At 46.5% G+C, this 26,838-nt stretch overlaps 1 protein-coding gene across 1 annotated transcript in view; it reads left to right on the top strand.

Moving 5' to 3' along the window:
* Positions 1-26,838, top strand: part of WWC3 (WWC family member 3) — a gene marked incomplete at its 5' end in the record, with an annotated part of 117,181 nt that overhangs the window by 25,368 nt on the left and 64,975 nt on the right. Inside the window, 2 exons of the mRNA XM_046672906.1 lie at positions 19,202-19,311; positions 24,185-24,388. Coding sequence (XP_046528862.1) covers positions 19,202-19,311; positions 24,185-24,388 — 314 coding nt within the window. The remainder of the gene's footprint in view (positions 1-19,201; positions 19,312-24,184; positions 24,389-26,838) is intronic.

The following is a 26,838-nucleotide window of genomic DNA, read 5'->3' as shown; positions in this document are numbered from 1 at the left end:
GTAGGCCTCACAGGGACAGGAATTCTGTTTTGGTTTTTGTTCTCTCTGTCCACAGTGTCTAAGCAGAGCCTGGCATGAAGTAGGTACTCAACGAAGGATTGTTGGTGTGCTGTAACTTATTGGGTCTCATCCTTATTGTTGGCCATTTGGCTTGTTTCCTTTTTCCTGTTATTGTTTATAGTATTGTGCTGCATCTCTTTATACGTTAAGCTCTTTACATATTTGAGATAATTTTCTTGGTGGTACTATTGACATTTTGAGCTGGGTAATTCTTGGTGATAGGGGCCGTCCTGTGCATTGTAGGATGTTGAGCCGCATCCACCCACTAGACACCAAGTAGCACCTGTCCTTCACAGTTTAACCAAAAATGTCTCCAGATGCTGCCAAGTGTCCCCAGGAGGCAAAATGGCCCCTAGTTGAGGACGACTGTGCTAGAGGGATTAGTGAGTCAAAGAGTGCCCGTGTGTGTTAAGATTTTGAACCTGGAAATACATGCTGCTTGGAGACAGTATTTCAGTGAACTGTTGTTTGCTGCCTCTCCCTACTCCCCTGTTTCAGCCGCTCGCCTTCTCCGAGAGATCAGTGTCCTTCTGCTGCCCTTTGACTGTCTGGAACAGTGCTGGCCAATAGAACATTCTGTGATGATGGAAATGTTCATTGTCTGCCCTGTCCAGTATGGCAGCCACTAGCCACATATATTTCTTGAGTACTTGAAATGTGGCTAGCGCGACTGAAGAATGAACTTTTAATTTTATTTAATTTTAATTAATTTAACTTTAAACAGCCACATGTGGCTAGTGGCTGCAACAATGGACAGTGCAAGAAAGCCTCTCTCTGTGGCAAAATAACCCACCCTTTCTCAGAGTGGCCCTGCTGAAAATCCAATCAATAGCAAGTTTTGAGGCGACCTTCTCTGTGGTTGGTGTGTAGTTATTGTTGAGTTTGGCTCCTTCTTTTGTTACCTTCTGGCATCCCAGTTAGGAAAGCAATCTAGGGAAATAAAGCCCAATTAAGATATGAAGGAACCGGCTTGCTCTCTGACCCCGTAAGCTTGCCTGGAATGTGTTTGTCTTAAGGCACCCGATTTGGGAATTCTGGCTTGCAGGAGATACCCGCTAGGAGGATGGAGTTTTCCTTTAACTCATATCATTTGCTTCCTCCTTTTCAAGAAGTTTCCTCCCCACGGGTCTGTATAGATGGGTTCTTATCTGTCCACTCCTCCTTTTCTCCCCACATCCGTCCCTCCATCCTTCTGTCAGTCCTTCATCTGTCCTTCTGTCCACCCATCCATTCCTTTATCTCTTCATCCATCCTTCTGTTCATCCCTCCCTCCCTCCATCCATCCATCCATCCATTATTCCTTCTTTCCATCTTTCCATCCATCCTTCCATTGACCCACCCGCTGATCCAACTATATCCATCTTTCCATCCATCCATCATTTCTTTGTCCATCTTTCAGTCCATCCCTCCCTTATTCCATTCATCTTTCTCTCTGTCTGTCCTTCCCTCCATCCCTCCGGCTCCGCCTCTCTCCTTCCATCCTTTTTTCCCTCCATCCCTCCATACATCTGAGCATAGTACACTCCTGTTGTAGGGTCTGGGTCTGTGCTAGGTACTAGGGAGGCAAGTCCCCTATAATCCTTGACTTTGTGGTATAGACAGTCTAGTGGGGGCATCTGAAGACACTTTACTGCCCTTCAGTGAAGATTCAGAGCAGAGCAGAGTCTTGGGAGCAGGATTACCTGGTTTTGCAGTGAGGTAGCCTCTCTAGGGAGAGTGGGCTACCCACACTTGGCGTGAGAAGATGAGTTAAGGTCATTTCAGGGTTTAGAGCACTGGGCTGGCTTTTTGGAGGATCAAAGACAAAAGGCCCGTGTCCTTGCAGTCTCATTGCCTGCAGTTGGATTGCTGGGCCGTAATGTGCGAAAGGCAGGCAGGCATGGCCCTTTGTTCCTTCTTGGTTTCTGGTCCTGGGAATAACTCCTTACTCCTCTCGTATCTCCTCTGTCATCCTGAAGCAGGCCCCAGGCACGTGAGGTTTGCTTCAGCAAAGGGAGCTCGCTGTGGAGTCCTGATAAGCAGTGTTCCAGTGATATGAGGGGCCAGGCAGTTCCGTGCTCGTAGTTCAGCAGGTCTGATTTATCTTAATGGTGCTCTTCGGTGACAGTACTGAACTCTGCTCAGATGGGCTCAGACTCCAAGTACTGGTGGCTCGGTCTTGGGGACGTGCATTGGCAAGTTGGACAGAACAAATGTATTTCAGAAAAATAGCGGGTTACTTGTCCCTAAGTGTTGCTTTCCATTTGGGAGACAGCTGGGTGTTGGGCTTTTGTTTTGAGTGGCTAGCAGTCCTGCCCAGCCAGACCTCGGCTCTCCGGGCCAGGGCTCCGGGTCGGTGCGTGCATCAGCAGAGAGGAGGAACCCAGGGCACAGCCATAGGTGTCTCTGTTTGCAGGGTTGTAGGCTGATTCCACAGGCATCCTAGTGGTGGCTTTAAAGATAGGAGGAGCCTTTGGAGAGGGCCTGGAGTGTGTCCTCCAAGGGAACTCATCCAGCATGTACAGCCGGCCTGGGGGGACTTGGCCAGTGCATGTGGGCCAGGCCGGGTTGTCGCCAGCTCCCTGGGGCTGCACGCGCGTTCCAGTGCTAGTACTGGAGAGGTGCAGTGTGGGTATTAATGGCCTTCCACAGGCTTAGGGTCCAGAAATTTCAGCCCTGGTCGTAGGGCATGAGGGGAAGAAAATGTCGAGTTGGTGTGCCGGTGGTGACGAGCCCTGGCGTGGGTTCAAGTAGGGTAGGATTTCAAGTAGTTGTTACAATGTGGCGTATTTACTGGGCTCCTTCAGGTGGGAAATTTTAGCTTTTTTTCCGTTCTGAGGGAGAATTCGGGGCTCACTATTAAGCCTCTTCGTGGGGCTGCTCGAGTGTTGTTGCCCACAGTCCTGCTCTGAGGATTTTCTTACAATTCTTGTGACTTGAAGTTGAGCAAAATGGGAGTCCTCACCCCAGTGCCTGCTATTTTTGGGGTGGCTGTTTACAGGACACCCGGACCCCAGCCTGGTAATACCTGGGCTGCCTCACTCATTCGTGTGTTCACACACCCATGTGTCGGGCCCCTGCTAGGGATGCTGTGATAAAGCCGACAGCAGCCTGCTCCTGCCTCCTTGGGGAGCATTAGGGCATACTACAGATGTTGTAGAAAAGTTTACACTGATAATTGGTTAGCCTTGGACGGACGTGCATTAGTGCAGATACACTGCACAAGACGTCAAACTCAGTGCCTTCCTGATGCCATTTAGAAGGGAAACCGTCAGGGTCATGGAAATGAGCAGAAGTGGTTACAAAGTAGCTCTAGTGTTCCTGTCGCTCTTCCGTAGTGTGCAGCTGAGGTGTGATGCTCACTTCGCCTTGGTCAAGGTCCTGGTGAATGGCTTCACAGTGGGTCGAAGACCTGGCGCCCCGGCATTGTTCCCCTGGCCCAGCGCCCCTCAGGCCTCATCATTTCCTGCCCGGGCCTCCTATCCCCCCTTCCTGCTGTCCAGTTTCTCTGCAGCCCAAGAGCTCTTTCTATAAAGCAGATCTGAGGATAGTGGCTGCTATCAGGATATCAGGACAGCCCACGCCTTCTTGGGGGGACTTCCTTTCGCCACACCCACTCTCGCCCACCTGCACAGGGCCAGCGCACACTGGCCTGCATGGCTCCAGCGGCCTCCCGTGCATCTCTGGGCAAGTCAGAAGCGGCCTTGGTGCTCCTCTCTCGGCCTTGAACCCACCGCTGGTGAAACCGGCCCTCCTCCCGGGACCCGCACTGTAGTGCCTTTCCCCTGGGCGAGAAGCTTTGGGAACCAGGCTCCCGAAACTGGACTTCCCGGACTGGCAACATTTTGCGTATATATGAGGGCAACATCTTGGGTGTATGTGTAGGCACATTTTTCGAAGGAGAGATGGCTTATCTCACATTCCCAAAGAAATGCAAGACCTGAAAGAACCACTGTCCCTGAGCTTGCTATTCCCTGCATCCTTTCCTCCCGCAGTTACATAAGAGCTTGGTGGATGACCGAATGTCCTAGATGTTTGGGCATTTTCCTTGTGCTTTTGTTCACGGATTCAGTTGGTGATATATGCAAAGATGCATCTCTAAAGAATGGAGTTCGCATGCCCAAAAGAAAACAGATTAAGGGACTGCTGAAAAGTTTTTTTTTTTTTGCAGGGGGTGGGGAGGAGGTAATTAATACAAAAAAGGGCGGGTGATAAAATCCTTTTGCTTTTGCTCTTACTCTTCGAAACCTGGCAGCCTGGCAGCCTGGCTCAGGACTCTCCACACCTGGGGACAATACTTGATCTTGGCGATATTTGCGAAGCTGAAATTGAGATCGCAGGGCCCAAAGGACTGTGACGTCTCTGCTGCTGTGTGCCGCTTGTCTGAATGGATGGCCAGGCCCGTCCCGGGTCACCTCCCCCTGTGATGCCATTTCTAAAGAATGTTATTGTTGGGCCTCTTTGCTCTCCTTGGCCACTGCGATTTTCCTCTCCATTTCAGTTGAATTTACTTCTTCCGTCAATTGTTACTATTTGTTTCTTTTTTTCCCAAATCCTTCCTTAAAATCTCCCCTTTTAATTTTTAAATAGCCCTTCCTGTCTGTTGTATTTGATAGTAAGTTAAGAACCAAACTTTTGTAATATTTTATTTTATTTTTTTGGTGAGGAAGATTGTCCCTGAGCTAACATCTGTGCCAATCTTCCTCTGTTTTGTATGTTGGATGCCGCCACAGCATGGCTTGATGAGTGGTGTGTAGGTCCGTGCCCAGGATTTGAACCCGCAAACCCTGGGCTGCTGAAGCAGAGAGCGTGAACTTAACCACCACACCACTGGGCTGGCCCCTGTAGTATTTTATTCTTAAAAGAATATTTTAAGTTCCTCGTCTAGCATTTTGGCCATATCAGAAGTAAGAAGGTGGTCATTAACTTCCCTAAGTGTACTCTCGTCAGTGTAGTCATCACTAGAAATTTGTTAGGAGGGTAAAGGAGATAAGAATTATTTAAAAGTGGAATATGGTGCATATATGCTTATTATAACAGTAATACAGCATCTTTATTTCTAGTGTTTTCCTCAGGATGGTCGTTCCTGCCTGATCGGCTCTTAGAACTCTCTAAGTTTTGCTTAGACTCTGTTCTCCCGGCTCGGTGGGAGTGCAGGTTGCCGGCTGGTGACCTGCATAGGCTTCTTCTGAGTCCTCGACTGGTTTCACCACTTCTTAGATGCGTGTCCCTGTGTTCACTTTTCTCCTAGGTAAAATGGGAGTGATGATAATGGGCCCATCTCTTAACATGGTTGTGCTGATTAAAGGAGATTCTCCCTGTCTGGCGGACTGCAATGTGGGCCTTGCCCTGGGGCTGGTGGGTGTGGCTGCACATTTTTAGTTGTGGCTGCAAAACCTGCGGAGTGGTAGGCGGCAGCCCTGCGGTGAGGCACTTTAGGGGTTGTGTGACTGGACACGTCCACCGGTAGGCATGTCTTGGAGCGTTGCTTTTCCGAGTATTGCTGATGGCTACCGAGAGCAAGGAGACTCTTTTGTATCACACACACAACCGAGGAAAAGTTTCACGACATAGTGTATATACCATACTACCCTTATGAGGTGTGATGTGCTCCAATATTTTCTTTTTCAACTAAAACACTAATTGGGACCTTCTCAGTCAATTTCACTGCTCACTAATGGGTTGTGGTAGCATGAGAGCCTGCTGTAGAGTAATGTGATGAATGAATACAGAGGATTGGAAATGATTAGTTTAGAGAATGTTTTAACACGTGTCCAGCGGTTAGGAAGACGTTCTGTTCAGCCTTGACCTGGAATTTGTGGATCAAAATCAGTGGATGCGTGTGACAGCCTAACGTGAGTGAGAAGACAGTGAAGCCAGCAATAGCACCCATCGCCTTGGAGTTTTTTTTTTCTTCTCACGAGTGTTTCATATGACATGAAATCCTGAAATTGTTTCTTCCCACTGTAAATGAAGTACTTACTAGGTATCTCAATGCATGTGTGTGTATTTTTAACACAGCTTTAGTAAGGTATAATTTACATATCACAAAATTCACCATTTTAGTGTAGTTCGATGAGTTTTAATAAATGTATACAGCTAGACAACCATCACCACAATTTGGTTTCAGAACATTCCCATCTCCCATCATCCCCCCCCCCCCCCCCGCCCCGTGAAATGTCCCCTTTCCTGCTCCAGTCCCCGACAACCCTGATCTGCTTTCTGTCAGTGTATGTATTTTGGGATGCCTGCTTTTCTGGTTCCTCTTTGGGAAAGTGGGTTCCAGAAGTCAGACTCTCCTGGGAGTTGTCATTTCTCCACCTTCCCTGCTGAGAACTGCAGTGGTTGTGGTTCTACCTGGTGGCCAGCCTGCCTGGTCTGGAGCCCAGGGAGGAGGACTCACTCGGGTTCATGTGGAAGGGACTGGGTATGAGGGCTGGTCTGTGTGTGCGTGGGGTGGGTGCAGGGGGTTGTCAGAGAGCTGTGGAAAATCGGAAGACCCAGAGCTGACTTTGGGTCTCCTTGTGAGGGCCCTCCAGCCTGCACTGGCTCCCCTCCATTAGTGCTGTGCGTCCAGGATGCCATTCCTAACACAACAAGCCTGCGTTTCCTATTGCGCTGGTAAACAGATCCCGAGCACCTGTTACTCCTATCCCTGAAGAGGAAGCGATGCATCCGTCACGCTGCAGCTCACTCCCTTGGATCCAGGCTCTAGAGCCTCAGATCTGCACACCTGCTCAGAAGCATATTCTGTCGGGACAGAGACATCTGAGAACAGCTCTAGAGCTGCTGTAAACATATATTTGGTGGCAGACTCCAATCGCCATTGAGCAGGTCAAGTTTGTGTCTCACCTTATGTGCGCAGCAGAGCACCTATGGGGGCACACCCTGGAGTCCCGTGGGGCACATCAGAGTTGGAGGAGATGCCGTTCTTGCCCGGAAGGAACAAACACTAGAGGAGATGTGATGTGAACAAAATAACCATGTTCTGCTTATAGTTTTAATAAATGTCTCAAAAGGAGAGAGAAAGTGCTGAGGCTGGCCAGAGAAAGGACAGCTTACTTCCTGCTGGGATGGGCTGGGTCTGGACAGGAAGAATCTGGGCTACATCCTGGAAGGATTTGAACAGGAATGGGGTGGGAGGGAAGCACAGCAAGGGGAAATAACAATCCAAGTTTGGGAATAGCAGTTCCCGTGGGTCACTGAGAATGCAGATGGATATGGAGGGGCCAGAGGAAGCAGAGTTCCCTGCATGAGGTTTTGTGGTCTTAGAAACCTGCCTCTTCCAAGATCCCCACTAGGGGCTTGTGGAAGACGGCTTCTCAGGCTACGTATTTCTCAAGTGGCCTCAGTCTCAGCCGGAGGATTTCATTGTGACCCTTCATAGAATCAGAGCTAGATGAGACCCTAGAGCTGTGCTGTCAGTGCAGTAGCCACAGCCATGTGGACAATGAGCCCTTTAGTCATGGCGAGCCCAAAATGAGAGGGGCTCTAAGTGTAAAACACACACTGGATTTCAAAGACTTTGTACAGGGGCCGGCCTGGTGGTGTAGTGGTTGAGTTTGCACACTCTGCTTCAGCAGCCCGGGGTACTTGGGTTCGGATCCCAGGAGTGGACCTACACACCGTTTGTCAAGCCATGCTGTGGCGGCATCCTGTATACAAAATGGAGGAAGACTGGCACAGATGTTAGCTCAGGGACGATCTTCGTCACCAAAAAAAAAGGACTGTACAAAAAAGGAATGTAAGATATCCCCTTCCTAATTTTTATAATCATTACTGTTGATAATTCCAATATATTAGATCTAATAAAATATGTTATTAAACTTAATTTCACCTGTTTCTTTTTGCTCTCTTAAGTGTGGCTACTAGAAATCTTTGAATTAAGCATGTGGCCTTTACTGTATTTCTGTTGGAGAGCACTGCCTTAGAGAATTCTTACCAGCTGGGCTCAAGTTAGTCTGTCTTTTACTCTGAATTGTGTCACTAGAGCTCGCATATGGAGGTGATCAAAATGTTTTCACTTATCTCAGGACTGCACTTGATGGGCTTGATGAAAGATGCTTTTTCTGTTATTTTCACGGCAGGGGACCCTGCTGGGTGAGGCGCTCAGACAAATGGCTGTGCTGTGGTGTCCCTCTGGGTGTGGCTTCCTTTGGGTGGTAGACTGGAGTCTTGGCCTGGGATCGGCTTGCTCAGCTCTGTATTCTAGCACCTGAATCCCAGGCTTTTAAACTATGTTCTACTTGTACAGTATTATGCTGCTAAATCAGAATAATATCTTCTCCCAGTTTTCAGAGGAAAATAATAACATGGAATGAATATGAATGTTTATAGAGTCTGCAATAAGTTCTGGAAACCTTGACATTGGTCACAGCCTTTCAGCCCACCACGCCATAGTAAAGATGAGAAAGCTGAGGCACAGTGAGACAGCCATTTGCCCGGGCTCATCCTTACTTGTAAGTGCTTCAAGTAGAGTTTCCTCAATTGGAAGCTTTCCTCTCATAAAGTTTCAAAAAGTTACTGTTGTCTATGTCCATTGTTAATGTGACTCAGCAAAATATCTACTGAGGGACCTTACGCTTATTTAGTCACCAGTTCATGGTCTTTTTCAGGTGTTGTGACTTCCCTTCACCAGGGCCTGAGCCCGTCTGAAAACCAGCAGGATGGATGGGGACGCAGAGCCCCAGGGAAGTTTGCTGCTCTTTCAAAATACCTCCTAGACTGGTTTGTCTTAGGACAGTTTATTCTTTGCTGGAGGAAAGAACATCTTGCCAAGATCTTGCCTCTGCCCTGGACTCTCCCTTCCTGGCAGACAGGCCCACGCTCGGGAAACCATAGTATAGATCAGAAGTCGGCTTGGTCAGTAGAGAATCGGAACAGAAGGGTATGACAGGTCTGCAGGGACATTTCACCCAGCTCTGGAGCCTGCTAAATTTGTCTAAGAGAGCTGTCTGAGGGAGGGGTGACCATAGCACCTGGGCGTTCCGAGCCCAGCTTTTCTTACGATCCAGGCCTTGTGAACTCAGTCAAATTCTAAATGCCCTTTTCTCTCTCCGATCTGTCCTCGTCCAACTGTTCCTTGACTGTTAATTGGCTCCGTTCTGGTTTTCATATAGTATCAGTTTCTGAAATTGGCTTGATTAATTTATCAAACACTTTAATGAAGGCCTGTTGTGCATGAGAGCTCTGACTTAAAAAGACAAATTAGAGAAACAGCATCCTTTTTCTCAAGGAACTCGCTGACCGAAAAGGGAGGTGGCCATGTTAAACAATGATTACACTACAAAGGGGTAAGCACTGGCGATAACAGAAATATGGACAGTGGTCCTGCTTACCCCCGCCCTCTCGAGACTCCGTGGTGGGGCAGGGACAGACTGTCCAGTCCTCGCCACAAAAGGTCTGTGCTTGGCTACCTTGGCGTGAATCACTAAGGATGCTCATGTAATCAAATGAGATTAAATATTCAGGCTTTTCACAGATTCTGATTATTTCTCTCCTTTGTCCAGATCTCCAAATGTGTTAGCCAGCCAACTGCTCTAACAAACAGCTCAAAATCTCAGTTGCTTAACAGAGTAAAAGTTTCTTGCTCATGTCAGTTCAGTATGGGTCATGGAGGTGGGGAAGGGGCTTCCTAGACCCTCTCATCCATGTGGTCATTCAGGGACCCAGGCTTCTTCCATGGTGTGGCTCTCCCAGCTTTTCAGGCTTTGCCGTTGTCTTGGTCCAGTTGGGCTGCTACAACAAAACGTCACAGACTGAGTGGCTTATAAACAACAGAAATTTATTTCTCACAGTTCTGGATGCTGAAGTCCAAGATCAGGTTGCCAACATGGTTGGGTTCTGGTGAGAGCCCCCTTCCTGGTTCATAGGCAGCAACTTCTCGCTGTTACCTCACATGGTGGAAGAATTAGGGAGCTCTGTGGGGTCTCTTCTATAAGGGCACTAATCTTATTCATTCATCAGGGCTCCACCCTCATGACCTAAGCACCTCCTAATGGCCCCACCTCCTAATACCATCACATCCCGCATTGGGATTTCAATGTGTGAATTTGAGGGGACACAAACATTCAGACCGTAGCAGGCATCCTTCACTGGGTCCTTTGTTTTTGGCTGACAGGCAAGGGAAGAGAGAGGGCATGGAGAGTCCTGTAAGAAGCTTACTTAAGGGAACAAGCCTGGGAAGGGTGTATATTACTTCTGCCCGCAGCCCATTGGCTAGAGCCCGGTCACATGGCCCCACCCATCTTCACAGGAGGCTGGGAAGTGTGATCTTTCTGTGTGCCCAAGAGGAAAAGGAAGCAGGCGTTTGGTGGAAAGTTGCTACTCCATTGCTTTGGGTGACGGATGCTGACTTAAAGGAGACAGCCTTTAAATCTTGGCTCAACTGATTGATCAGGACTGTTTTATTGTGAATATTGAAAGATGTGTTTGGCATGATTCTCAGTGGAGTTTTGTGACCTGATTGATATCCCTGTTGGGGTATCAGTAACGCTGACCTTTCGAACTTGGGTAATTTGACTGTGAACAGGTTCTACCATCTCCCTTTCAGGCTAGCTGGCTCATTTCTCCACTGTGAAAAGCTGTGCTCTGTGGAACATGCTGGCACCTGGCTTTGCATGTGGAGGTTCAGGAAGCCAAATGCATCCTCCCTAAATGATATATTCCTAGGAATGACACTTAGAAAAATCTCAGTAAGATCTACCTGGTTGAGGCACAAAGGATAGTGATAAAACTTGTTGATACTGAAGCCGCGAGTCTGGTGGCGGGACTTTTATTTTTTGACTCGAAGATGTGGAGACTGGAGGTCTCCCGCAAGTGCAGTTTTGTGGTACTTGAGGGAAGGGGTTCACCCGCATCCGCTTCTCTGTGGTCATTTGTCTTGTGGATTCACTGCCATTTGCAAAACCTCAGCGCTTCCCCTTTCCTTGAGATGTGTCTGAGGAGCCATTTACTGTTCAGATTCTTCTGAGAATTTGTCCATGAACCGTAACTGGTAGTTTTGTGTTGGAGTCAATGAAAAGACTGACAATGGATAGTTTTTTTGTTTTTTTTTTAATTCTCAGGAAGACTTAATCTTTTTACACGGAAATCACGAATGTAATTCAAGAACGACTCTGAGACTCTTATCACTAAAATTGGGTCACTCATGCTGCGTTAATACACTGAAATGTCAGTTGCAATGTTTAGACTGAGTTCTAGGTGTGATTACTCTTTACCCTAAATTCTAGAATTGGGACTCGATGATGATTGCCAAATCAAGTATGTACATATTCTAAATAAATATCTGGAGTTAAAATGTAAGTCCTGTGATTGTTCGAGTGACTTTTCAGGACTAATGTGGCAGGTTTGTGGTACATTCACTGCTATTTTAAACTTGACAGAGAAATTAGGAATCTTTCCAGAAGAGCTTCTTAACTTCATTTTTTGGGGCGACCACCGTCTCTGGGAGTCTGCTGAAAGCCCTGGACTGTGCTCATCAATGTTTTTGTGCAATTTCAGGAAGTTCAGAGACCCGCTCACTGCTAAGGGAGAAGCCCAGCTCTCAGGTGTCGGTGTTATGCCACTGAAGTGGGAGAAGGAGCTAGCACAGCAAGCAGGGTCTAATTCAGCACATAGTGATCACGGACAGACTGGTGTCCGTGTTCCAGTGGCTTTGAAAGTCAGGTGTGAGCCTGTATGAGCCAGGTATGTTAGAAAAGGTGAAGGAAGTTATAACTTCTTGAGGATTGGTTTGGGGACTGAAATTGAGATGAATAGCATCCTCTCTGAATAGCATATTAAAAATAAGCATGAATTGGAAACATAAAGATTGTCTGGTGCCAAGTAACTGGAAGGTGTAGTATAAGTGCCATAGGATTGCCCTGGCCTCTTTTTGATAAAGAAAATGTGTTAAGGATCAGTGTTTATACTTTCCTCTCTGCTCCCACCTTCTGCTGCCCACCTCTGCTTTTCTGCAATTTGGTATGGTTGCTGTCGGATATTCTAGCCGCCTGAACCTGGCTGGGAAGGAGGCCTGGTCTTCGAGGCACTAGGCTGCCACTGACTGCTCTGCCACCCCTTCTGGCCCTGCAGTCTCCCCAGAGCTGGCTGTGGTCCGCAGAATAATGGCCTCCCAAGATGGCCATGTCCTGATCCCTGGAACCTGTATGTACATCACCTTATATGGCAGAAGGGACTTTGCACATGTGACTAAGGATCTTGCAATGGAAGATGATCCCGGATTATCCAGGTGGGCTCAGTGTAATCACAAGGGTCTGTATAAGTGGAAGAGCGGGGCGGAAGAGGGAGAACCAGAGAGATGGAATCCCGAGAAAGACTCGGGCCGTGGCTGGCTTTGAAGCTGGAGGGAGCTGCCACGCAACACAGGCAGTCTTTAGAAGATGGAAAAGGCAAGAGAACGGATTCTCCCCTAGAGCCTCAGAAGGAATGCAGCCTTATGGACTCTTTGGTTTTAGTTCAGTAAAACCAATCGGTCTTCTGATCTCTGGAACTAACATGATAAATTTGTATTGTTTAAAGCCACCGAGTTTTTGGTAGCTTGTTACAGCAGCAGAAGGAAATGAATCCAGTCTGAAGCAGAGTCTGTTGGAGAAATGAGAGGGAGGCAGGAAGGGAGTGGAAGGAGCTGGGCTCCGTGCTGTAATTAAAGAGGCCGCATCCAGCTAACATGACCCTGTGGCGTTTGTCTGACCACTCCCATTTTAAAGATGAGGAGATCAAGGCCCAGAGAGAGATGAAATGACTCATCCAAGCTTCCATGGTAGTAAATGGAGCTCTTAGAACTGGCACTGACTGAAATGGCGCGGTGCCACGTTTTATTTTTGGTTTTTTTTCACTTTTAAGATTGGCACTTGAGCTAACAACTGTTGCCAATCTTTTTTTTTCCCCTTTGTCTTCTCCCCAAAGCCCCTCAGTACATAGTTGTATATATTCTAGTTGTGAGTGCCTCTGGTTGTGCTATGTGGGATGCTGCCTCAGCATGGCTTGATGAGTGATGCCATGTCCGCGCCCAGGATCCGAACCAGCGAAACCCTGGGCTGCCGAAGTGGAGCGCGCAAACTTAGCCACTCGGCCATGGGGCCGGCCCTGAGTGCCACTTCTTAAAGAGCCCTACAGGATGCAACAGGCAAAAGGGAACAAAAAGAAAGCAGTCTGTGCCATCCATCATTCTCTCTCTTCTTGTGGACCAACTCTGGTAAGAATAGCCAGCAAAACATATTTGTTTCCTCTGCTGAGGCCAAGAAAAGCCATTTGTTAAGGGGAGACTCTGCAATGGGAGTATCTTTGAGTGGTGGTTGAGGGCAGGGAAGGCAGGGGACCGTCCTGTTGATGTTGCTCGGATGGCAGGGAGGCAGAGTGAGGAGACTAGTGAGAGCTGGTCCTTAAGGTCCAATATTAGGGCATGCTTGAAGCGTGGGAACAGCTAGGACCCTGCTTCTCAGTTCGTTGCTTACCATGTTTCCCCAACTCTCCTGCATTCTGAAAATGCTATTAAGCTTGTGCTATACTCCCCTACCGACCTGTTCCTTGAAAGTCAAGCATGCTTGTGCCGCACAGATTTATTCTCAGCCCTTGCACAAATGCGTTAAAGGTATCCCCAGACGGTGATGAAAAAGACTATCTCTTAGCTCACTGGTAGGAGTGTGTGCTGCTGGTAAAGCACTTTGCAGTATATATCAAGCTGTTACTGTAAGCTCACATCCATTATTTACAATAAACAGCAGAAAATTGGGACTACCTAAATAGATGACTTAAGGTGCCTGGTAAATAAGTTATGGTTTACTGCACATGATGGAAGAGTTCAACATGATCTAAAGTGATGCTGACAGGGTTTAAAGGGCATGAGCAAATAAGCAAATGAAAAAAATCAGTTTGTGAAATTACATCTAGTATGATATCAGCTGTGGGAAAATATAGGAAAAAGAAGGGAGGAAAATACGCTAAAACATGAATCCAGGGCTTCTGGATCATAGGTGATTTTATTTCCTATTTTTTATACTTTACTGTCTGAATTTTTTTTTTCCTAGAGAAGATTCGCCCTGAATTAACATCTGTTACCAATCTTCCTCTTTTTTTTATTTTTTATGTGAGCTGCTGCCACAGTATGGCCACTGACAGACAAGTGGTGTGGTTCTGTACCCGGGAACGGAATCTGGGCCACTGAAGCGGAGTGTGCTGAATTTTTTATGCTGAATTTAAGATATGGACAAGCATATAGATATATACAAAGTCATATCCTTCAACTTTGTAAATTTACTTCTGGGAATCTTGCGAAGAAAATAATTTTAAATACAGATCATGAGCTTTATACGCAGAGATGTTCCTTTCTTCATAGTTTTTTTTTAATTGAGATATAATTCACATATAAAATTCGCTGTTTAAAGTGTACAGGTTATTAGTTTTTAATGTAGTCACAAAGTTGTGCAACTATCCTCACTACCTACTTCCAGAACACTTATCACCCACAAAGGAAACCCATACCCATTAGCAGTCACTCCCTATTCTCCTTTCCCCCAGCCCCTGATCTACTTTCTGTCTTTATGGGTTTGCCTATTCTGGATGTTTCTTATAGATGGATCCACGCAACATGTGGTCTTCTGTGTCTAGCCTTTTTCACCCAGCACAGTGACATCCATGTTGTGGCATGTGTCAGTACTTCATTCTCTTTTTATGGCTGAATAATATTCCATTGTGTGGATAGACCATGTTTTATTTATCCATTCATCAGTTGACGGCCCTTAGTTGTTTCTGCCTTTTGGCTATTGTGAATAATGCTGGTTATGGACGTTGTTTTGTGTGGACATATGTCTTCATTTCTCTTGAGTATACACCTAGGCATAGAATTGCTGGGTTGCGTGGAAACTCTGTGTTTAACTGTTTGAGAAATTGCTGAACAGTTTTCCAAAGCAGCTCTCATGAATATTTTTATTAGTGGAAATTAGGAAATGATGTACCTATCAATAGTAGGAGAGTGCTCAGGTAAATTATATTAATCCCCTTAGCAAACTGCGAAAACACAAGTTATTTATTCCTAGACAGGTGCTGCACGTCAAAGGCAGTGGAGACAGAGTAATTGTTCTCAAGGAGCTAAAGCTGTTCAGCTGTTCCAGGTGATGTTTACATATAGTTTATAACAAGGGGGGGCAGAAGGACGGAATAATTCTGCTATAGTGTAGGCCATCTCCAGTAATTTTGGGAGAGACTCAAGGTATAAATTAATAAGTAAACATGTTACAAAGCTGAGTGGAAAAGGCAGGATAGAAAATTATATATACTGTATGATCGTGTTTATGTCAGAAAAAAACCCAAAAAGAACACATAAAAAAAAGAGATGGAGGAAAACACACCAAAACAGGAATAATGGTTGTATTTGAGTGGTGGTACAAATGGACATTTCTCTCCTATTTAGGTGTATTCCCTCAACTTTCTGTAATGGAAACAAAAATGTCCCCTAGTCTGTGTCTGGTGACTGTGGAAAGGAATTGATGGGAAAAATCTAGCATCAAGTTTTGGGGAGATGAGAACTCAAGAACCTGGCATACTTGTGGGTGAAGATGGCACCTTGGGCTTGCCTTGGGGAGAACTTGTAACACCAATCCAGGGGTCGGCCCTGGCAAACTCAGTGCTGTGTACTTTTGCAGAGAGCCACTGTACTTGAGGAAGAGCCATTGGACAGCAGTGTCTCCAGCCAGTTTGGCGGGGGGGGGGGTGACCATTGGCAGGATGAAGGGTCACGAGATTGTCCTGGATGAACCCACCACGTTGCTGAGGGGGCTGGTTGTCCCTGGCTGAGTCTGACATCTTTCCTGAGTGGCTCCCAGCCTCACCCTGACATGCAGGAATCATGCTTTTCAGCTAACAACAGCCAGAAAGCACTCCTTGCTGAAAAGCCAGCACCAGAAGCACTCCACTATTCTAGACTCCAGATGCCCAGACATTACCCTACTGACAGTGAAACGGGAGCCAAGATTTATTCGGCTCTCCTCATTGTCGCAATGTGACCAAATAGATTCTGAAACTGAATAACTCATTTGAAGTGATTTACTCATTACTGAAGTAATGTTACCCACTAACACCTTTCTTGGGAGAAAAACACCATTTTGATATTAGTACAGTTTTGAATATTAGTGTTGGCGTGTGCTGTGCAACAGAAAACCACGAAGTCTGTCCCATAAATATTTTGGAATGATAATTAGGACAATAAATTTAGACATTCTCAGTGCTATTATTGAAAATCATGCCAAAATTTGTCTGTATATAATGAAGTTGCAACTGTCTGGAAGTCAGGAGGGTCTGTCGTCCTGATAGATAGATGGATGAATCAAAATAGCAGTGTAGATGTTTATTTTAATGTTCTTGAATAGGACGAAAAAACTTTCTGTGCATTTCACTGTCTCCTAATAGAGGACAACCTGGATCATCACCACAAATGTCTCCTATGGCATCTGATAGACTGGGAAAGGATGTCAGGGCTTATGTATTTTATTAGTTATCTGTTGCTGTGTCACGGATTACCCTGAAATTTGGTGGCTTCAAATGTCAGTGAGCATTATGTTACATTATTTCTGTGGTGCAGGAGTTTAGGAGACGTTTATCTGGGTGACCCTTGTTTGGGGTCTCATGAGGTGGTGTGGTCAAGATGTTGGCTGGGGCTGCAGTCATCTGAGGGCTTGACTGGGGCTGGTGGACCCATTTCCAAGGTGGTTCACTCATGGCTGGCAGGTTGGTGCTGGCTGTTGGCAGGAGTCCTCAGTTCTTCTCTGTGTGGGTCTCTCCATTGGGCTTCTTGAGTGACCTCGCAACATGGCTGCTGGTTTCCCCTAGAGCCAGCAATCCAAGAGAACAAGGTGGAAGCACAGTGTCTTTTATGACTTTACCTCAGAGGCCGTACACCCTCATTTCCACACTATCCTGTTGGTTGCACAGCTCAGCCCTGTTTAGTATGGGAGGGGACTCCACGAGGATGGAAACACCAGGAAGAGGAGGCATTGGGAGCCATCTTAGAAGCTGGCTGCCATGGGTGTCCCACTGCACATGAGTGTGTTTCACAGTGTAATGGATGAATCTACTGAGTGAGTTTGTGTGCTTCTCCCTGCTGTCAGCTGCTGCCTTTGCTGCATTCTCCCTGCACAAGGGATCCCTGTCCTTGCCTTCTAGTTTACCACTTCTGTCTTTTGAGAATTGGAAAATATCATCGTTGAGCCTGTTCGCACTACTGTCAAGTGAGTAAATGGGCTAAAAGTGTGGCCCTGTGGACTGAGGAGACTAACAGCAAGGATTCGGTAACTTCTCTGTGGGTGCAAAGACCTTGCTCTTGCTAATGAGCTGGACTCCGAGAGGCGTGACTCCTCATTGGCTTGCTTCTAGGTTCTCATTCCTTGGATGGTCATGCAAACTCCATGCTCTGTTTAGAAAGGAAGTGGAGTCAGAGACATGGATTCCGAAAGAAAATTCACCAAAAGGATAGACCTATCAGTTTGTTTAGTTTTGGAACAAGGAGTGTGGAAGTGTTATTATGATTACCTACATTGTTTATTGGATAGAAAACTGAAAAGTACGAACTTACAATAGTTTTATAACAGTTCTGAATTGTACAGTAAGTGAATTGGGCTCAGCAGTGCTGTAAGGTCAGGTTTCCCACCTATATTTGTTGATTCAGTGGGATCATATATGTAAACGTGCTTAGAATGAGCCTGTGCTTGGGCATTTTTCTCTAGGAATCTAGGATAGCAGAGATGTGCTCCGGACTCGATTTATCTTAAAGTAGCTTTGTTTTCCTGGTGGTTTGTTCCCATTCAGGTCTTGAATCATGCACAACACCCTGCCATTACCTGCTCGACTTGGAACCATGCCACCATCACACATTCCCAACCTGTAAAGGAATTGTGCTGTGGACGTTGGTGTTTCGGGATGGGACAGATGGCCTGCGATAGGCTCATCTTGTCGTGTTGTGGGTTTTTGAGTACATCGTATCTGGGAGGGTGTCCATGGCATATTTTCCCTTCTGTATATTTCTGTTTTAAAACTGACTCTAACTCCTTAAAACCATATGTTTAAGATGAAGATGAACACAATCAGTGCCGTTCTGATAGTGTTTGTTAATTTCTAAATGCTACTGGGAGAGACAGAGCCTTGTTGTCGAACCAGTTTGGGAAAAGAACATGTTCAAATTCATACTGGTCTTGTAGGGTTTAGCTCTGGCTGTGGTGTCTCACTTTCCTGGGGCCAGGGACTTGAACAGAAGATGTGGGAGGATTGAGTTAGTGAAATTTAGGTTATTGGATTCCCATGCATACCAGTCAGTGTGCATTTATAGAGACAACCGAATAGATGGCTGCCCAGACTCAGACAATTATAGGTGTGGCCTGTTTTATACAACAGCTGTCTTGTCAATCAGCGTGATCGTCGGGGAAGGGGGGAGTTCTACTTAAAGAAGCCCATCTGGAAACCATTCCCTTTATCTATCTGTGTCAAGCCAAGGTTTCCTTAATCAGATGTGCTTCAAGGAGAGAGGTCTGTAGACAATGTGCGTTTGTCGTTTTTCTCCTGAAAACCAAAAGGACCCTTTGCAGTTTCTGATTCCTACTGTATAAGGAATGTAGGCAGTATGTAGTAGGCCTCTCCTTGTGGTGTTACTATGCTTGTTTGGCTTTTTGCGTTTGGTCAGTGGTTCCTGTTTCACTCCTTAATGTATGACCACTGCTAGATGAAACTTAGAAATACATTTTAGGTAGATTTAAGCTGTAATGTATGGAAACTGAAAGTTGTGAGGGGGGAACATTTGTCAGGGAATGAGAACGAAACATAGTGCTCTCCTTTTGTTGTGGAAGAGCCACATTCCATTGTCATCACCTCATTAAACATACTGCTTAGAAGAAGATGCTGGTTTTACCTGTTTTGTAATTGTCAATATCGCTTGTCGCTGGTGTTTCAAGTTGCAGTTCGAGATAGTAATGCTTTTAACTGTGAGTGTACTGATAATTGTTACTGAGTGTTATTTAGGCAAAGCCAGTGAATTAATTTTCCAACCGAATGGTTGGAGCCAAAGCAGTCAGTTAGATAATATATAATTTTGTATTAATACCTAACTCTAGAGTCAATTCAGCAAACTTGTATGAAATTGACCTTTCAAATTTGCTTTCATAATTTTATTTTTCAGGATAACAAAGCCATTGACCTTTGCCGATTGTGTTGGGGACGAACTCCCTTTAGGATGGGAAACTGTATATGATAAACAAATTGGAATTTATTACATGGACCACATAAATAGTAAGTAGAGTGCCACATTTGAGTTATATGTGAATGAGTTTTCATGTTGATCTCAAAGATGCTCAAAACTCTTTATAGAGCGAAACAATTGTTCCTGTTGAACACAGCATTAACTGGGATTTTATCAATGTGATCTTCAGTTTTCATTAGCTGAGTTCCTTAAACAGTGAAGCAGTTACGTAGCTGCCTTGCTTGGCTGTTGCTCAGGACTGCATGGAATATGTTTAATGGAGGGTTTTCATATCTAATAGAAGAAATACATTTCCCAGGCAGTCTGGAAATAGAAATATCTTTCGTAATGAGAAGGTGGTTTATTGCAAAGTGGAACTTACAGCTTCTTGAAACAATAAATGCCCAAGTGGTTACCTTAACTTCATTTTGGTCTTATATGTTTAATTTTAACTTGAATACACCAAACCTTCTTTGTGAAGGGAAAAAATGGTGTAAAGACTACAGCTAAAATAATGGGTCCTCGGCCACGCCAGCCTTCTTTATAGAATGGTTTTGAGCAGTGGTTCTCGCCGGGGCTGGTTTTGCCTCCCAGGAACAGTTGGTAATGTCTGGAGGCATTTTCGATTATCACACCTGGGGGGTGCTACTGGCATCTAGTGGGTGGAGACAAGGGATGCTGCTAGACTTCCTGCAGTGCACTGGACCGCCCCATAGCAAAGAATGAGCCCACCCCAAATGTCGATGGTGCCAAGGTTGACACACCCAGGCTCAACAGGCTCCGTTGTGTTCTAGATCTGTTCTCCACCCCTCACTCTTGGCTTTCTGCCTCTTCATCAGTCTTCCTCGATCAGGTACCAGCTGGGGATCTATTTCTTTCTCAGATTCACACTTACTCTCTCGCTCTCATTTATACCCCAACTGCCCTCAGTGTTTCTGTCATTGTCATTTTTTACTATTGGGGGCATGAGTGTGGCTTCCCCTTAGCATGCTTTCCATCTTTCCATTTATTAGGTGTGGGGAGGCTGGGAGGGCCTGAAGATGCACGATGCCCACCACGTGAGTGACTTCACAGCTCTTTCCTTACTCCTTAGGGCCCCTTAGTGCGATCCACCCAGGTTGGTGTCTTTAGGGCTGATTCCTGCATTGTCACTTGCTGGCTGGCCTCCGAGTTCAAGGTTCAGAAACCTGAATGGCAAGGCTTCCTATGTCAGTCCCAGGACAGTGGGGTTTCTGAGACGTGGCACTCAGCCTCACACTCACCCAAAGATTGGGCGGTGGGGGTAAGTACTGCTCTGGCCCCGTTGCCCTCCCTGGCAGTGAGCCAAGTGTCAAGAGGGCTTCTGGGTGGAGCCACCACCCACTGGATAGTGCGTGGTGCTTAGCGAGGCTCTAGCTGAGGGCAGCCCTCCCCGTGGCCTGGCTGACATGATGCCTCTTGTTTTTGTGGGTTTGGGGTGTCTGGCCATCTGGGCTCGCCTTCGCAGCGGCTGGCGGGCCACCCACCAGGTGCGTGCTGTGGGCCTGGGCACACGTGCACCGCGGCTTCCTCACCACGCTCTCGCCTACCTGGGCCCAGGTGGTATTTCTGACCTGCATCGGCCTCTGCGCTACACAACCTTTCTGGAAAGTTTGCCTGCCTGCCGCCGAGGCCCAGGACCTATTCTGGCTCATCTCTCTTGTAAACCCAACTTGCTCGTCCCTCCGTGCCCCCTTTGCTGTGGGGGTTCCTTACTCGCCTGCCTGCCGAGGCATGGCAAGTGTTATAGAGTGCCTCTCTGTGCTGACCACTCTTTAGGCTCTGGGGACATGGGAAAGTGAGACCCAGTCTCCACCCTCAAGGATTCGTCATGACACTCCGTGATGAACTGAGATGTGGCCATGAACCCTAAAACTGAGTAATCACCAAGGACTTTCTTCTGGCCACTTGAGTATAACTGGAATAACCCAGCACCGTGGGGATGTGGGTGAAGACATCAGCTCCAGGGTCATGCCACCCCCTTCCTCTGAGACCTTCAGAGAACCCAACTCTTTTTTTTTTTTTTTGCGGGAAGAAGAAAGGTTATGGTAATAATTTGTACATGGGCCACAGACCCCATTCCAGAAAACTTGTTCCCGAGAACCCAATTCTTGGTTGCATGCTTTAAAGGCACATAATCTGAGTCGTCAAATGGTCACTTGGACCCATGCAGGTCAACAGTGGCGTGAGGGACCAGAAGGCCCCTGGTTCGAGTGCCTTCGAAGTCCCTGAGAGCCTCCAGTGCGCTGCCCAGGGTGCCCACAGCATGTGCATGGCCGCGGGCCCCAGACGCGCACCCGGGCTCGGGCGGGACTGAGCGTGGTTGGTGTGTTTGGTTTCCTTTCCCTGTGGGAGCTTTTCAGGCCCTGTGAGGCTTTCTAGGAGGGGCCCTGGGGTGGCAGTGTGCAGGGGGCAGGGGATGTCGGCAGGAGGGGCTTTGAAAAGGAGAAGGTAATTGAAACATCCTAGCAAGCACTCTTTCATGTGTGTCTGGGAAAGTGAGCATGACTAAAATTTATCTTTTTAACCATTTTGAGGTGAAATGCACAGAACATAAAACTAACCATTTTAAAGAGTACGGTTCAGTGGCATTTGGTGCATTCACAGTGTTGTACAACTACCACCTCTGTCTAGTTCCAGAATGTTTCACCACCCCAAGGTAAAACCCCGAACCCAATAGCAGTCACTCCTCATTCCCCTCCAGTCCCTCAGCCTCTGGGCAACCATGAATCTCCTTTCTGTCTCTCTGGACTTGCCTCTTCTGCATGTTTCATCTGAATGGAATCATTCAATATGTGACCTTCTGTGTCTGACTTTTTTCACTCAGCATGAGGTCTTCGAGGTCCATCCGTGTTGTCACGTGTATCAATACTTTATTTCTTTTATGGCTGGATACCATTCCATTGTATGGGTAGACCACATTTTATTTCTCCATGCATCAGTTGATGGAATTCAGGTTGTTTCCACCTTTTGGCTGTTGTAACAGTGCTGCTCAAGCACACTTTAAAAGAATAATTTTGCATATTTTTTTAGGATTTGTGTAGGGGAATTTTATGAGCATTTCCTTCCTATGAACTCTCGCTTATTTTGTTTTGGCTGCCAGCAGCCTGCATATATTTACCAGTATGTCATCGTTATAATATAGGAGCCGCCATAGCCTGGGGTCTCTAAGTTTGGAACAGGGGCTCTGCTTTCCAATTTTTACTTCATTTAGGGTGGCACTTCCGTTGAGATCTCCACTAGGAGATTTGTTGTAATGAAGGAGGGTCGCCTTTCCCAAGTCTGGATGTCTTTCCCCTTTGCTTGCTCTGCCCCCTCAATCTAAGGACCTGATTTGGGGACCGTAGTCCTCTGTCTGTGGAGCAGACTGCCCCTTCCGTTCCTCGTTCAGTGACCCTGCAGTCAACAATTATTGATTGCCTTCTGAATTCCAGACTAATGAAAGGTCCTGAGAATATAAAGATGACTGAGGCTGTGTACCTGCCTTCTAGGGGCTCATAGTTTAGGTGGGAAACAAATTCAAAACAATTTTATGTGCCAAGTTGTAAGTGGTCAGAACAGCAGTCCTAGCCGTTGAATGGAGACGTGGGTGCTTGAAGGGGCAGAGAAGGCTTCAAAAAAGAGGTGCCTTTGCAAAGGGAGTTGGAAGATGGTAAGGTTTCCTGGAGGGCAGAAGAGGAAAGAAGCAGCATAAGCAAAGGCACAGATGAGTGTTTCCACAGATGAGGACTTTGGAAAAATTCAGTCTGTTTAGAGGATGTTTATGGGGAAAAGGACAGAAACTCGAAATGAAGCTGGCAAGTTAGTTTCAGGACTCGTGTATCACGTGGAGGAGATGGGACTCTGTGCTTTAAAAGAAGTTCATGTGTTAAAGAATTGCAAGCAGAGTTAGGAAGGTAACTTTGGTGAGTGTGCCGAGGATGGCTTTTGGTGGGGTGAGAGAGGAAGCCTGGATGTTCTTGGAGAGAGATCATGAGGGTCTGATTGAACTAAGGGAGATGGAGAGACGGATATGTTGTCAGTCAGTATTATATCTAGGGGCAGGGATCACCCATTCTTGATGACCCACAGAATATTCTGGGTGAGGAGGAAGAGCAGGAGTTCTCGGGGGATGAGCCCCAGGTTGGATTGCTCAGTTGGCTAAGTGGGTAGATCTGGATGATGCTGCTCACTCGGAGAGGGAAGGCGTTTGTTGTTGTGTCATGGTTTGGTTTGGTTCCGGTTTTGGTAGTGAAAGGGTGCTGTGTGAGAAGGAGTTGTGCTGTGCACGGATGACTCAGAGTTACTTTGGGTCTGTCCAGGTGGAACTGTGTCTGGGAGGCAGCTGGAAAGAAAAGATGGGAGCTCAGGAGAGAGGTTGGAACCAGAGGTAGGCATGAGCCCTTACCAGAGCTTGTAGGGTGAGAAAGGCAGAGTGGAAAATGCAGGGATTTATGGTGGGAGGAGGCAAGGAAGTCCACAAAGGATGCAAAAAGACTGCACAGTCCGGTGTGGAGGGGAAAGGAGAAGGGGGGCAAGCCCGTCAGAGCGACAGCAGAGCTGATTGCACCCCGAATTAAAGAAGTCACTGAGAAGAAGCTTGGAAATACCTGTTAGTTTGACAGTGACGAGCTCATTCGGGTTTCTCTCTGCCAACATTTATTTACAGTGCGAAAAGTTGTCTGGTATTGTCTTCCTCCTTCCAATGAACTATTTCGTATCTTATAGAGTTTCCTCCTCATTTTAGCTGTGGATATAAAAATAGATGTTCCACACTTTAGGAAGGTTCATGATGTAGATGCTTCCATAGTGTGCATCCTGGTGATTAATTAATTTTCATATCAATTAGTCACATAATTGCATGACTCTTGGTCAACCTAAAGATTGTACTTTTAAATCATTTACATTTTACCCTTTTAATTTCAGAGCTTACCCAGATTGAGGATCCCAGAGAACAGTGGAGGCGAGAGCAGGAGCGGATGCTGAAGGAATATTTAATTGTAGCCCAGGAGGCTCTCAATGCCAAGAAAGAGATCTACCAGATTAAGCAGCAGCGGTTCGAGCTGGCTCAGGAGGAGTACCAGCAGTTGCACAAAATGTGTGAGGACGATAGCCGCTCGTATGCCAGCTGTGAGTTGATTGCCTTCTACGGTTAACACATGTGACTTTAAAAGCCATCTCTCTGCTAGGTTGTCTGCAAATGCTGTACTTAACTTGGGCAAGACAGCTTCATAAAATTTCTAATCACATAGGTAATCAGTATTCTGCACTGTAGTCGGATGGTCATCTGGTACCCACTCCTTTAGCAAATATTTATCAAGTGCCTGCCTTGTGTCTAGGCACTGTGATAGGGTGGAGACTAAGAAAGAAAAGGTACCTGCCCTCATGGAGCTTACATTCAAGAGGGGTGGGTAGAAAATAAACAAGCAAATTTCAAGTGGTGACATGAAACAATCTTGTGTCTCACGTGTGTCAGTGTGAGAAAGGGCTTCACTGGGCACCTCTGCCGTTAGTAGTGCTTGTCTGGGGTGACCTGTGGGAGATCCACATGGCGGTTTCCTCGATCCTAGCTGCAAAGCTTCAGGAGCCTTCACACGTGTCAAGCACCTGTCTCTTCGTGCCCTCTCTTGAGCAGTAACACTGAAGGCAGAGGAACTCAGTGTGACCCAGGGAATCAGGGGAATCTCTTTCTGTGCCTCAAGTTAGATGGATGCACGCTGATCTTCTCAAGAGGAATCCCTCTTAGTTTTGGACGCTGCCAGAAGTGGGCTCCCCTTTCCTTAGTACTCAGCAGATGCTCAGGGATTGAAGGAACCAGATCCAGTCTCAGAAGCAAAAGCATTTTGTTACTGACCCCGTCAGCCACTGCTTGAGCCCGTCCCTTCCCTACAGAGTTGTCACACTTAACAACCCACTGTGGGTGCACACAGCCACGGCTGTCCTGGGTGCCAGTGAGCCCGGGGAGAAGGTATGCAGTTGCTACTGCTAGGTTTTATTTTATAAAAACATAAGTCTAGTTGAAACATGGAAAGACTTGCTTGTGACAAGACTGCATGTGGCCAGGTATTTGGCTCTGGTGACCCAGCTTTGAAGATTAAAGAAGTGGTCCAAGCTTTATTCTGTGTTGCAAGTCCCAATGGAGTTAAGGCCAAGGGGCCATGTGTCTTTTTTATTGTAGCTGCCGTAGAAGGTGACTAAGCCATACAAGCTGTGGAGAAGAGAGAGGTGGCATTTCCCCTCTGTGACAGGAATTTAAGGTAGTTCCATCACCACGTGCCCTGTGAGAGTGTAGGGACTCGAGTATAGTGGTATATTGTTTCCAGGTTGTCTTATCTCTTGTTCTTCAGTTACTGGTGTGTACTAGATCTTTTTGGTTTTTGTTTTTTTAACTGTCATCAGAATGCAATAGGTCAACTCAGTGCTAATTTTTAGAGGCTGGTTTCTTATCTCAGGAGTTTTCTTTTCTTGTAATGTCTTTCTCTGATTTCAGTATCCGGACACTCCTGGCCTCACAGAATGAACTGGGAAGTGTTCCCTCCTCCTCTCTTTTCGGAAAGAACTGCATCTCACCCATACACCTCACAGATTTCCCGAGTGATGGAAATCACCACAATAAAACTCTGTTCACTGGAGAGGAAAGGTGTTGTGCCAATATTGGGTCCCCTGATATCTAAGAATATCTAAGCCTTGACCTTTTTTGTCCCTGACCAAAGCAAACTCAGAGGCTTTGCTGAATTTGAGCCCACATATTTCCATGAAACTAAGACCCCAGCTTTATTTGTGTGAGCTTGTGAGGTAGCTGCCTGAGACCCAGCCCTGTTCTGTGCTTTGTGGAAAGCTGGGATGGAACGGCTTTACAACGGACTCTGTCTCCGTAAGACACCTGGTACTTTTTCTACAGTTCCATTTTGTAGAATTTTCTCCTACTTTTCTCATCCTAATATGTTCTTCTATTTGCCTTCCTTTTAACACTAAACACATTCGTTATTTCAGAAACTTTTTTTTGGAGTTACTCTTTCATTCTACCTGAGAAACTCTAGCCTCCAGATGTGTTCAGATGAAGTATATGACCATTTGCAGGATTTTTTTTTTTTTTTGAGGAAGATTAGCCCTGAGCTAACATCTGCTGCCAATCCTCCTCTTTTTGCTGAGGAAGACTGGCCCTGAGCTAACATCCATGTCCATCTTCCTCTACTTTATATATGGGAAGCCTACCACAGCATGGCTTGCCAAGTGGTGCCATGTCCACACCTGGGATCCAAACCGGCAAACCCTAGGCTACCGAGAAGTGGAACGTGCGAACTTAACCACTGTGCCACGGGGCCAGCCCCTGCAGGATCTTTTGGAAGGAATTCTTGCATGGGGTAAATTATAGTCTGAACCACAGGTCAGCAAATTATGTATGGCCCATGGGCTAAATTCTGTCCCCTCTGGGTGTTTGTAAATAAAGTTTTATTGGAACACATCCACAGCCCATGGGCTAAATCTTGTCTGCTCTGCGTGTTTGTAAATAGAATTTTATAGGAACACAGCCACTTCCAATCACTTACCTGTTGTCTGTAGCAGTTCTAATGGCAGAA

The sequence above is a fragment of the Equus quagga genome, chromosome 10 (assembly GCF_021613505.1).
Source record: "Equus quagga isolate Etosha38 chromosome 10, UCLA_HA_Equagga_1.0, whole genome shotgun sequence".
Taxonomy (NCBI): domain Eukaryota; kingdom Metazoa; phylum Chordata; class Mammalia; order Perissodactyla; family Equidae; genus Equus; species Equus quagga.
The sequence above is the reverse complement of the archived record's forward strand: the minus strand, read 5'-3'. Positions and strand labels throughout refer to the sequence as shown.